This window comes from Grammomys surdaster, unplaced genomic scaffold, assembly GCF_004785775.1.
Source record: "Grammomys surdaster isolate TR1022 unplaced genomic scaffold, NIH_TR_1.0 319, whole genome shotgun sequence".
In the NCBI taxonomy this organism is placed as follows: Eukaryota; Metazoa; Chordata; class Mammalia; order Rodentia; family Muridae; genus Grammomys; species Grammomys surdaster.
In genome coordinates, this window is record NW_021604738.1 from 55,783 (window position 1) to 68,163 (window position 12,381).

The 12,381-nt window shown below is 57.4% G+C and overlaps 2 protein-coding genes across 3 annotated transcripts; one reads left to right on the forward strand and one right to left on the reverse strand.

Annotated features, from left to right (window-relative positions):
- The first annotated feature begins 452 nt into the window (after positions 1-452).
- Positions 453-3,125, forward strand: Egfl8 (EGF like domain multiple 8). The gene is made up of 10 exons (XM_028778001.1): positions 453-515; positions 633-708; positions 1,105-1,283; positions 1,498-1,620; positions 1,725-1,834; positions 1,918-2,013; positions 2,176-2,346; positions 2,424-2,503; positions 2,582-2,735; positions 2,899-3,125. Exons 3-10 carry the CDS (start codon positions 1,183-1,185, stop codon positions 2,940-2,942), a joined length of 879 nt encoding a protein of 292 aa, XP_028633834.1. The 5' UTR covers positions 453-515; positions 633-708; positions 1,105-1,182; the 3' UTR covers positions 2,943-3,125.
- Positions 3,053-11,967, reverse strand: Agpat1 (1-acylglycerol-3-phosphate O-acyltransferase 1). 2 transcript variants are annotated; one of them, XM_028778004.1, is made up of 7 exons: positions 10,680-11,967; positions 5,709-5,905; positions 5,364-5,497; positions 4,909-5,084; positions 4,705-4,800; positions 4,538-4,610; positions 3,053-4,206 (listed from the first exon to the last, which is right to left on the reverse strand). In XM_028778004.1, the coding sequence occupies exons 2-7, from the start codon at positions 5,894-5,896 to the stop codon at positions 4,022-4,024; spliced, it is 852 nt and encodes a 283-aa protein (XP_028633837.1). In that variant the 5' UTR covers positions 5,897-5,905; positions 10,680-11,967; the 3' UTR covers positions 3,053-4,021. The 2 variants fall into 2 exon arrangements, with proteins under 2 accessions (XP_028633837.1, XP_028633836.1); XM_028778003.1 differs by lacking the exon at positions 10,680-11,967 and adding an exon at positions 10,013-10,281.
- Positions 11,968-12,381: the final 414 nt, after the last annotated feature.

The window sequence follows — 12,381 nt, forward strand, 5'->3', positions numbered from 1 at the left end:
TTGGGCCTCAGCCTCGTGGGTGAAATTGGCCTGCCACCCCCAGACTAGACGAGGGGGCTGAGGGTCATGATGGACATGTGTCATCCCCCTTGACCTTTGGAGGCCAGGACTGGGTGAGGGGCTGTACAGTGAGTCTCCCTCTGCCTGGGAGGAGGAATTTGGGCTGAGACAATAGGGCCCTGTCTCTTCTGGATTGGGGGTGGTGCCCCTCAGCCCCCAACAAATGCCATCGAGAGATGGAGACAGTTTTCCCCTTGGCGCCTTGGGCTGCCCCTGCCCTTCTGTGACAGCTGCTTTCTTTCCTCAGCTGGTCTGGCCTACTTGACCATGACCTGCCCTCGCTTTGTTTCCCTCCCTCTCTCCCCGTCCTCACATTATCCCACAGTCTGTTAGGCTGAAGTGGGTGGGGTACTGGTTGCTATTAGAGCCGGGAACTTCTGGTTTGGTGGGTCGGTAATTTGGGGGCCTCTGAAAGATGTGTAGGTCCTGCGGAGTGGCACTGGGCTGAAGAGAAGGTGAGGAAGACAGGGCCTGACTATTGAGCCAACCAGCCTGAGTCTGAGGAGCTAGTGGGAGGGGGCAGGACTGGGAGGGAGGCAGCTGTGTGGTCCAGCCCTTTTGCATCTTCTCAGCCAGAGAGGCCCACCCACCAGTGTGAGCTGCTGCTGGGGCTGCTGCAGCTGCAGTCTCCTGGACCGGGGAAAACAGGTAGGAAGAGGAGAGAGTATGTAGGGAGAGGAGGTCAGTCAGTGGTGGCATCACTTCACCTTCCGGTGCGGATGCAGGCAGCTGGCGATTCTGAGTGAAGGATGTCTGGGGTCTGTGTGGCTGTGGGAGAGCGGTGGTGGCCGAGACGTGTTCAGGATGCTTGGGATTGGGTGTAAGGTGTGTACACTTGTGAAGGTGACATAATTCTAAGGCAGTGTGCAAGGGTTGTGTGGGAAGGCTGGCCATGAGCACACGGAGTGGATTAGGGTGAGCCTGGCTGGGGATGGAGGGATCGTGACTTGGTACTGGCAGGGCATCCCGGTTACATGTGCGGACTGCTGCAGACCATGTGAGTGGCTCAGGAAAAGTCGATGTTCTGACCTCAGATTGCTTTAGGAGGGCCTCACCTAGAGAGCCAAGGAGAAGTTTCGAGCTCTGGTAACCGCTGTCTGCAGCCCTCAGAGTGAAGGAGCCATGGGGCCCTGGGCTGAGCTAAGTGTTTTCCTACGAGGACTCTCATTCCTCCTGGTACTGATGACAGGTGAAGGGGCCAAAGGAAGATCTTTCAAAGAAAGGTGACAGCCAATGGGGAGGGCTGGGGGGAGGTCTTTGCTGGGATCGGGTTTGGCATGGGGCAGACAGAAGACAATTGAAAGTTCAGAATGAAGGCAAGATGCCGAGATGCTGGGATGGGGGTGGGGTGAAGGGTGGGAGAGGGGTGCCTGGTCTCGGCTGTTTGAGGCGCCGACACACTCCCTGTCTTCCCCCTCCTCCCTGGCGTGCCTGCAGTTTGGGGGTGTGCTCCAAGCAGACGCTGCTGGTTCCACTCCGTTACAACGAGTCCTACAGTCAACCAGTGTACAAACCCTACCTGACCCTGTGTGCTGGAAGGCGCGTATGTAGCACCTACAGGTGAGAGTTGAAGCCCCAGGCCTCCCGGGTCTCTCAAGGGGATCCCCAAGAGCCAAGCCGAGGATGGGAACCCAGAAGTCCATGCCCTATTCCGTGCATTCCAGGACCACGTACCGTGCGGCCTGGCGGGAGGTGAGGCGGGAGGTACGGCAGACACACGTCATGTGCTGCCAGGGCTGGAAGAAGCCACACCCAGGAGCTCTCACCTGTGAAGGTGAGGCTGGGACTCCAGGCTGTGGGAGGTGGCTGGGGAGCTGGCCCCATGTCTGATCTTAACTCTTTTCAAATGCACCCTAGCTATCTGCTCCAAGCCTTGTCTTAATGGAGGTGTCTGCAGTGGACCAGACCAGTGCGAGTGTGCCCCAGGCTGGGGGGGGAAGCACTGCCATGTGGGTGAGCAGGATGGTATCCCCAACCACCACACACACACACACACACACACACACACACACATACACACAAACACGGGCAATAGGGGTGGGTGCTGGGATCGGGATCGCCCCACCCACCCTGGCATCCTGCCTCCTCCAGCTCCCTCCTCTTTCTGGTAACTAGATGTGGACGAATGCAGGACCAGCCTTACCGTCTGCTCTCACGGCTGTCTCAACACGCTGGGCAGCTTTGTGTGCAGCTGTCCGCACCCCCTGGTGCTGGGTCCCGATGGACGCACCTGTGCAGGGGGGCCTCCTGAGCCCTCGACAAGTGCCAGCATCCTCAGTGTGGCGGGTGGGTGTGGGACACCTGTGGGGTGGGCCTGGTCCGTGCAGCTGGGGAGGCCACCCTCGCATTCTCCTTTGTCCTAGTTCGGGAGGCAGAAGGCGAGGAGCGCGCCATGAGCAGGGAGGTTGCAGACCTCCGTGGGCGGCTGGAGAGGCTGGAGCAGGTAAGTGGCTGGGAGAGGCATGGGTGCCGGTGTTGCTGGGACCATGCCAGTGTCCTGAGGTACCGCTTTCCTTTGTAGTGGGCCACGCAGGCTGGGGCCTGGGTTCGAGCGGTGCTGCCCGTGCCTCCTGAAGAGCTGAGGCCTGAACAGGTGGCTGAGCTTTGGGGCCAGGGTGACAGGATCGAGTCCCTCAGTGACCAGGTGCTGCTGCTGGAGGAGAGGCTGGGTGCCTGTGAGTCCCCTGCTCCTCCTCCACGACCCAGCCTCAAGTCAGCATTTCACTCCTGAAACCCTCCCACACAGGATCTGGTCCCCAGGCCACTTGTGTATTGTTGGGTGACTGGCAGGGCCCTCCCTCCAGACCACAGCCACCTTGCCTCTCTGCCCTTGACCAGGTGCTTGTGAGGACAACGGCCTGGGGCCAAGCCTCCGCGGATGACGAAGGACGCCCACGGTAGCTGGGGTACCAACTTATACTGAAGCTACGACTGCTAACCTGGGCTCAGATCTGGGTATCACCCACTGAGGTGCAATGGGCCGCAGAGAACCCCGCGTCTCTCTTTCTTTTTATTTTCAGTTGCTTGCTGTTATCCAGATAATAAAAACCAACCACACAAAACTGGATCCCGCCTGTTCCTTCTTCCCCCAGCCTACCTCCTGGGCTTTAGGAATGGGTCTAGAGTGGGAGGCAGGGGGTGGCCAATGCCACTGGGAGGAAATGAAAATTGGCTCAGAGAGGGAGGTACCTCAAAAGAAAAAAGAAATAAATTAAGCGCCCTCCTCTCCCTCTTGCTGGGTCAGGTTCTCTAAGGCTCCAGGGAGCAGAGAGCAGCTTCTGGCGTCGTCCTCTCCAGAATTTGGTTAGACGGTGTTGGGCCAGGACCCTGAAGACCACTACCCAGGGCAGGGGGAAGGCAAGGGGGACCAGAAATTGGAATCTGGAGTGTGCTCAGCCCCTGGCACAGGCAGGGACGAGACCTCTGAGTTACAAGAGCCAGCCCCATTGAGGGTGACAGCCCCATTGAGGGTGATGGTGCCGAGGCAGTCCCCAGGTGAGCCTGTGAGGAGTGTCAGGTTCAGCTTCCAGCCACAGGATGAGGAGTCCTCACGAGAAGATGAGCCCAGTCACTCTGTGGACTTGGGGGTGAAGGATGGATGTCCCACAGAACGCATGAGTCCACTGTCCAGTGTAGGGCAGAGAGGGAGAGAAGGCCACAAAGAGACCAGTGGGGAAGGGCTGGGGAGGCATGTCTCCCACCCTTGTATCGGCTGAGCCACTTGAGATGAGGGGAAGCAACTGTCCCACAAGACAAGATGGCAGGTGGGCTCCGAGTGGAGACTGCACCCACACAGGAGAGTCCACAGGTGGGGCAGGGAGAGAGCACGGAGTGACATTCACTTCAGAAGTTGAGGATTCCAAAGGGAGAGTAGGGAGTGGGGACCCGGGAGGAGGGCCTGGTCCTGCCCCAGGCCCCGGGTCAGAGGTACGGGGAGGAGGAAGGGGAGGACGGGTGGAGCTCAGAGCCGGGCCTCGCCCGCTCCCCCAGGCTTCTTCAGACAGTCGCCACCACCCAGGCCATCAGTGGAGATCTCCCGGAAGACGGTGAGCATGGAGTGCCGGACTCTGTCTGCCAGAGCTGGGACATCATCTGGTGTCAGCCCTTCTGTGGGCACTGCGGGCAGCACCCGCACCTGACATCGTCCTGGTGGCATGACGAACAGTGTCAAGTGTGACCAGCACTCTGGCCAACTGTAGGGCAATCCCACTACTGCGCCTTCCCTCCACCGTCCTGTTCTGACCAACAGTGACAAACTCCCCAGGCCTCTGTCACACTGCAGTCATGGGTCCAGCTCTGCACACACCAGCAACTCTGTCCCCCTCAGACCGTGACAGTAGTCCTCTGGGAGAGACGGGTACTTACCTACCTGCCATGCCCAGTGGGTACTTAAGATCCCCCGCCTCAGGGACATTCCGAAGCCTCCCAAGCGCTTCCTGGCTACACCCTGCCCAGAGGCGTCAATCGGTGAACTCACCCGAGGTGAAGCGCCGTTCCTTTTTGGAGTAGAAGTCTTGGTAGGAGGACATGACGATGGGGACGATGGGGACCTGAGAGGGACAGAGCAGTGAGCACCTGAGTCCTGGGCAGGGAGCAGTGGGTTGGGTGCTAACGGGCGGGCAGGCGAGCAGATGCTGTGATCACCTGGGCCTGGACTGCAAGGTGGAAGGCGCCTCGTTTGAAGGGCAGCATGGAGCCATTGTGGTTTCTCGTTCCTTCAGGAAAAACCCAGACTCTCACCTGATGGAGAGGCAGTAAACATGTAAGGAGGGTCAACAGCTGCCACGCTGTGATAAGGACACAGCACTGACTCCCTAGTCCACAAACCCCCATCTGAGGAAGACTCACATCCTGGGTGAGCAGGGTCTGGGCCACCTCAGACATGACACTGATGGCATCTCCTGTGCGCTTCCGGTCAATGAAGATGACTCCTGCCAGCCAGCAGGCCAGCCCGGCAGAGCCAGCCCAAAGTAGCTCACGCTTGGCAATGGGCACACAGCGATCTGGCAGTACCTCCATCATTCCTTGGCAGGGGTGGGGGATGGGGGATGGATCAGGGCACAAGCAGCATCGTAGGAGGCACCGCCACCCACCCCAGGTCACCACCCACACACACTGAAGAGTGGGTTGGAAAAGGCCTGAGAAACGAAGGAAGCTGACACAGGTAACCTGCTGAGGACGGGTGACCCACCCCAAGGGAAGGAGGCCCAAGGAAGGGTGACACCCAAGAAGAGGGAGAAGCAGGTGTGGGGAGGGGCCAGAAGAGAAGGCTCTGCAGAGGACCGGGCCCTGTGAGGCCTCACCAAGCAGGTCGAGGGAACTCTGGTGGTTGGACACAACAACGTAGGGCTGCGTGGGAGGGAAGTGGTGAGCCCCCCGCACCTCCACTCGGATCCCATACAGGTATTTGATGTGGAGCAGCATCAGACGCAAGATCCTGTGGGGTCACGGCAAGGGGGCCCGGTGGGATCCACTGACACCCACTTACCCGCCTCTGTGCCCCCTACCTACTCCTCACATTCTGGACACCTCTGTGTCCTCTCCCCCATCCTTGTCTCTGGGTTTGTGTCTGGGTTCTTCTCCCCTGCCAATCCCCCACTCCCTTCTCCCCCTCGGGACCCACCACTCCTCACCCCTCCGACTCTTACTTCATGTTCTCGACATTGCGTCCTCGCACGGCGCACACGGGGATTGCGAGTATAGCCAGGAAGAGGATCCAGCCGTTGTAGAAGGCCATCTTGAAGAAATACTTGGCACTGGAGCTGCAGAACCACAGGGTGGACAGCAGGAGGAGCAGCAGCAGCAGCGCCGTCCAGGCCCCGGGCCACAGCTCCATTCTAGTCACCTGTGGACAGGAGGAGCCTGGTTAACCAGGCACAATGGGCAAAGCCGAAAGATGTTCCAAGGATCCAGAATGGGGAGGAACCCAGTCAGACAGCTCTTCTCTGCTGTTCCAGGACTCTAGATGCAGACAGACAAGAGCCACAAACACATGCACTCTCAGGTAAGTGAAGGGGCACAGCAGGGAGCGACACTGGTGGCTAACACGGTGGCTAATGCAGTGGCTGGGAAGCACTATGCTTTTTGAGGCAAAGTTTCATTCCAATTCAAGCTGACCTTGAACTCTGTAGCCCAGGCTGGGCTCTAATTCATAGTGACCAACACTCCTCTGTCTCACACATGCCGAGGTGACAGGCACGGGGCATCACAACCTGCTCTGGACAAATAGTTTATACGTGTACCGTCCACTTCCAATGGGGAGGGACTGAGATTGTTAAATGAACACCAGGCTCTTGAGGATTCTAGGTGAAAAACAGACAGGTAAGCCATCCCATTAATTCTCACCCCACCTCCCAGTGCGGAGCGAGCGACCTGTGCACACAAGCTAAGAGTCCTACTACCTGACCTAATCTTTTACCAACTCCTTCTGGTTCTTCTGGCTTCGGTTAAAGACACTAACAAAATGAACCTCACTGTTTCTCTTTGCCTGTGGTTATTAAAAGTTTAAAACTAAAGGGCAGCCCCATTTTCTGTCTGGTGGATATCGCTGGTCTATGGTAAACCCTATGTATGGTCCACCTAGTAGTTTACAATTTGCTTCACTGCTTTCACAGGAAATGGCTCTAGGGAAGAGCTTTACCTCAGGCTGCCCGGCAGAAGCTGCTGCCTGCAGAGGAGCCGGGCAGCCTAGGTAAAACCTAATCCTACCATACTGTCACCGCATGGACACACACACACACACACACACACACACGAGCACCCCCCCACACACACACTCAAGACGTGGAAACAATGCCCGACAAACACTGAGGAACAGGAACAGAGGCTCATGTCACAGATACAAAACTCTTGGCATGCCAAGGCTAATACACTGACACACAAACACAAATTTACTCTCAAACCAGGTGACAGATACAGTAAATCCATGACTAGAAGACTCTCTTCTCCCCGAGTGGAGACCTTTGTGCCCCTACAGCCAACATACCAACTCGCTTCCACAGACAGGCACAAACCCAGCCTTTCGGTCTCTCCTCCTAGCCTCATGGAGGCAACGAGGGCGGGCAGAATTGTGTGAGAGGCCATAACAAGGAAATACAGTAAAAGGAACTTTTAATCCCTGCCAGGACAGGAAGAGGTTCAAGCAGGAAGATATGAAGGAGAACACGCAGAACCTGCCTTCTGGGCCCTTCCTCTGTACTCCACTCTGCCCCACTGCTGGAGGCAGCCTCACAGGTGATAAAAAGGCAGTTCTATACCTGTCTCTCCAAGTAGGCCAAAGGCTCTTCCTTTCAGAGGAAGGCCCGCCCCCACCCTTACCCGCCAGAACTGGAAACAGTGGGCTTTCTAACTGCTCTGCCCAGCATCTTCAATCCCTGGGCTGTACACTGCTTGCAGTCAGTGTGCCCTTCACCCCTCCTCATGTGGCTGCCAGAGACGCTGTCACCTCAATCTGAACAAGTCTCTCCAAAAGGCCTTTTTTGAAAAGTTGACTTGCGCTTCTGTGACCCCCATCTCCAAAACAGTTGACTTCACATGCCCAGGTTTGCCACAGACCCACATGCTTCTGTGTGCTGAGCACACTGTTCCTTCTGGCTGGCAGGCCCTGCCACCTCTTGCTTCACCCAGCCCGGCTTTCCAATGTCTTTTGGAACCTGGACAGGCCCACGATTTCGTTACAAATTTTCTCAATTGCTCTAGCATATCCCCAGAGTGGTCACGAAAGATGCTCCTGCCTGCACCTCCTGAGTGCTGAGACCAAAGGTGTGTGCCACCACGCTGGCACGATCAGTGGTTGTCAAGGCGTAGAGATATAAATTTGTGAGCCTCACCCATACTTCGTGAGGCCCTGCGCCAGGCCAACCTGTATGTTAACGTGCCTTCCAGGTAAGTGGGACGTTCGCTGGCTTTGACAACTACTGATGATGATAACAGGCTTTGGGTAAACGTTCACTGGGTTTTTTTCCTGCCCAGCTTCCTCCAGACCGTAAGAGACTTCAGGCCAGGGATTATGTCTTACTTCCAATGCCCAGACAGAAGCAGGTACACACGGTGCCCAGCAAATCTTGGTGAAGGGATTATTTGGTAACAGACACGACCACAATTGTTCAGCTGATGCTAGGCAGTGTGACTCGTTTCTGCTTCTTCTCATTTTGCTTCTGCGGTGCCAAGACTTTCAATGCTGGGCAAGTGCTCTACTACCGAGCTATACTCGCAAGGCCAGGGCTGGGCGGCTCTGGGCGGCTCTGCTTGTCATAGACGGCTTCCTTCTTTAGGTATATTAATTAGCAAAAGTCACCTGACCCCCATCCCGCCAAATAGTGACCACATCAACAAGCCTTGGAGCAGCCCACTGTAAACAGACATGGCCACGGGGAAGCCATGGGGACAGAAGCCACATCACGAAGATGCCATCTCACACTGTGTGCACGGCGGGACCAACATGCCACCACACTCCTGTCATCAAATGTGCCAACTGTACAAAGAGTGGGGCAGACAGCGGTCCATCCGTGAATACAGGCACTGGGGGCTCGCCACAGGGCAGACTTGCATTAAGCAGTGACTCAGACTATGAATACAGCTCATGGAAAGAAACAGATGGGAAGAGACAGGTCGGGTGGTCAGCAAAGTAAAGCAGAGGAAGACCGGTCCTTTGGGACACGGGTGTTGTAAGACATGCATGTAAGGAATACCAGGCTAGCCTTGGCTAAATGTCAAGCTCAAGGCCAGCCTAGGGTATGTGAAACTGCCAGGGAGTGGGGGATAAAAAAGAAAAAGAATTCTTAGCTGGACACGGTGGCATGCGCTTTTAATCCCAGCACTCAGAAGGCAGAGACAGGTGAGCTTCAGGCTAGCCAGGGCTACGTAAGACTCTATCTCAGAACAAAGCAACAAAAATACACTTTTCGGAATTAACACTTGTTTAACACATGGTCTGATGATCATCTCTAGACGGAAATGTTTGAAGATCCATAAACACATTGCAATGTCAAACGGGCTAATGAGCATGCGATCACACTGACAGTGACTTTACGAAATAAATGGCAGGTACAACCGGTACACGCTATATAGTTGGGCCACACCGACGTGTCGTCACACCACGGGGCACGCAGACCTCTGGGGAGAACCACGACTAGTAGAACAGGCTGCGGTGGTCGCAACAGGGCCAAAGACCCTGAATCCCACACGGGAGGAAGAATCCTGCACTCTCGGCAACTGAACACCTGTGAGGCCGAGGGACTAAGCTAAGTCAGACAGGGGACGACACAGAGCATGTAGGCAATGTGGAAACAAACGCCCAACAGGTGTAACACGCCAAGTCCTCACACCAATTTGACACTGGAGCCTGTCACAAACTCAACTTTACGCATGGGCGTGAAACAGGAGAGCCATTCTTTTGGGAGTTTAAACGTCTTTCTCTACAGCCCGGGGAGAGCACAGGGCTGGACGTGAGCTATGCCACCTATCCAAGGCACTCGGGGCCTCCCACGGGACACTCGTGTGTGAGTGAGGGTCTCTGGGTGGAAGGCCGCTTCCCGAGAGGCGCTTCTGTGCCTGGAGGTTAACGGGTGCCTGACAGCATTCCTGGGAAGCAGTCCTGGCCGCTCACCGCCACCCAGAAGTCATGTGGGGCCGAGACGCAGCAGAAGGGCTGGGAAACCTGGAGGGATTCCCCTCTCCAAGACTCGCCCCCTTGTCCACACCCCCCGTCCCCAATTCGGAGTTACCATCCCTCCTCTCGCCCGCCTCTGGCACTCGGAGCGAGCCCCTCCGCCCCGGCCGGAGCCAGCCCCCAGCCCTCGTCGCTCCCATTCTTCCGCTCAGGCCCCCTCTCTCCCTCCCCAGCACCCCTGTCCCCGGCCGGGCCTCCCGGCCCCATCTCTCCCCATCCCCGTCCCTCTCCGTCCCTCTCGGCCCCCTCCTCCCCAGCCTCCCACCCCCTTCCCGCCCACACCTCAATGGGGCGGGGAGCCTGGGGGACGGGCCCCCTCCCCAGCCAGGCTGCGGCAGCGGTGGTGGCGGCTGGCTGTATCTCTGTCTCGGTGTCGGTGCCAAGGGGGGCGACAGGATTTGGGGATGTCCTAGCCCCGGCCGATGGAGGGGTGGTGGGAGTGGGAAGCTGGGCCCATATCGGTAGGAACGGTGGTGGTGGTGGGTCCGTACCCCCGACACCCTCCCTCCCTCCCTGCCGGCTCTCTGAGGGCCGGGGCTACGGCCGCCGCTATCTCCCCCACCCCTCCCAGCGCCCGCTGACTTCCGGGGCCGGCCAGGAAGTGGGGGGCTATGATGGGCAGCGGGCTTCGCCAATCGCCTCTTCGGGGACCCGCATCTCCTCCCCGCGCCTGCCAGGCCTCTCGCCGGCCCCGCCCCGGGGTGCTCAGTGGCGCTCGCGGCCTCGGTCAGCTACGTCGCTCGCTCGGTCCGCGGCTTCAGCACCTGGGACCCTGGCTCCCCCCCCCCTCTCTCCCTCCGCATCGTCTGGCTTCGCTCGCACGCTCTCTGACCCCGTCGTTGCCTTTCTTTGAACCCCAGCGCTCTGTAACTCTAGGATTCCCCCAAACGCCCCCTTTTCCTGCCCCCCACCACCACCTCCATTCAGCCACAAAACGTTTGTGAAGTACCTTCTGGGTTCAAGCATCGGGTTCACCTTTTTTTGTCCAGGACTCCGGCTTTCCCTGAATAGCTCTCCAGCTTTCTGTCCGCTTGCCCTTTGTCCCGGGTGTCCATCTCCTCCACCCACCTTAGGTCTTTAAAGATAAAGGGGCCCTCTGACCTTTCTCTCCCTTTCAAGCTTGTTTGCCTACGTACTTTCCTAGTTCTTCATTCACCCAGTCGGAGGCAACCCCTCCCCTCGACACACAAGCTGGCTGCTGGCTTTGGTGGGGGGTATGCTTGCAATAGCAGCACGTGAGAGCCTGGGGGAGGAGTACCCAGAGTTTGAGCCTTGTAAGAATCTTAAGTCCTTCCTTTCGATGGAATTTGAGCAATAAAACACTGCTTCCTACGGGTGATGGAGTGACGGGATGAGCCGTGTATCCGACTGGCCAAACCTTCCCTCTTCCTCATACTCTGGACGGCTCCATACTCCTACCTCCATAGTCACTTGAGCATCTAAACCTCTTCGACACTCCAGAATCTTCGCTTCTCCGTACCCGAGAGTCCCAGCTTCTCACCTTTCTTTATTCCTCAGTCACACAGGGCCTTTTAATCAAGGTATTGGACAATCCTTAGCTAGACTGTTATTGTCGCCCGCCCATGGACACCTTTGCCCTGGATGATTTACATGACTTGATGAAGAGATCCCTTGGTAGTGAGAGGACTGTTACCTAATTCTGGGCCTTGGGCCACAGTGAGGGTCACTGAGTGTAGGAAAGGCCCAAGCTGCCAGCGGTCCAGCCAGGAAGAAGATCCAAATCACTGCAGGGCAAATTACAAGCAAGGGGCGGATCTACACCATCCTGCGGCGGCGGGTCACCTAAGAGTCGGGCTCTGGTCTTTGGGCGCCCACTCATAAGGGGGTGGAACCAGTCCTTTCCTGCTCTTAAGGTTTAGGACGGAGGTCCACTGTGGTCTGCCGTGTCACATCACAGCGGCGAGCCTTTGGCTCGGTCCTGCCGTGAGAATCACCTAGAGAGGCTGAGTCGTCCAACCGAGAGAGCGGGGTTAACAGCAGCGCCACAGACCGACGGCCGCACCATCCACACGTCGGGCTAGCCCCAGCTCTGCTCCCCGCTTCTCCAAGAGGGAGGGGCGGACCCAAGGTCTCCCCTCTACGTCACCCAAGGAGGCCGGAGCCATCTTGAACCCTGCGACCCTGGTACTTCTGCCCTTTTATGCCACCCCGAGCTCTACACCGTCTCTCCGGGATCTCGGCCAATCAGCGGCGAAGTAAACCGCCCAATCAAGCGGAGAGAGAGTGTGCGTGTCCCGGACGAAAGACCCGGATGAGGTCGAGCCAAAGCCTTTGAACTCTAGGCCCCGCCAATAGCGGAGGGGTTGCCATGGTGACGAGATAGAGTGATCGTCGGGTTGGCCCATTCCACGCCCCCCTTCCCCGCTTATTGCGCATGCTCATCCTTCCGTGTCTCGCCAGCCAATCATTTGATTCGGAACCATTCGCTCGAAAGTCCAATAGGAACCCGGACATTCTTCAAAAGAGGAAGAGAAGGAAAGAAAGCGGCTCAGAGTGGGCGAGTTCCGTAGGCCTCAGCCAATCCCTTCTGAGCTTTGGTTATGACTGGCAGCTGTACAGACGAATCAGAGCCTCTGTAGCCGAGCGACAACACACGGCCTAGCTCATTATTACCAATCCCGCGGCAGTGC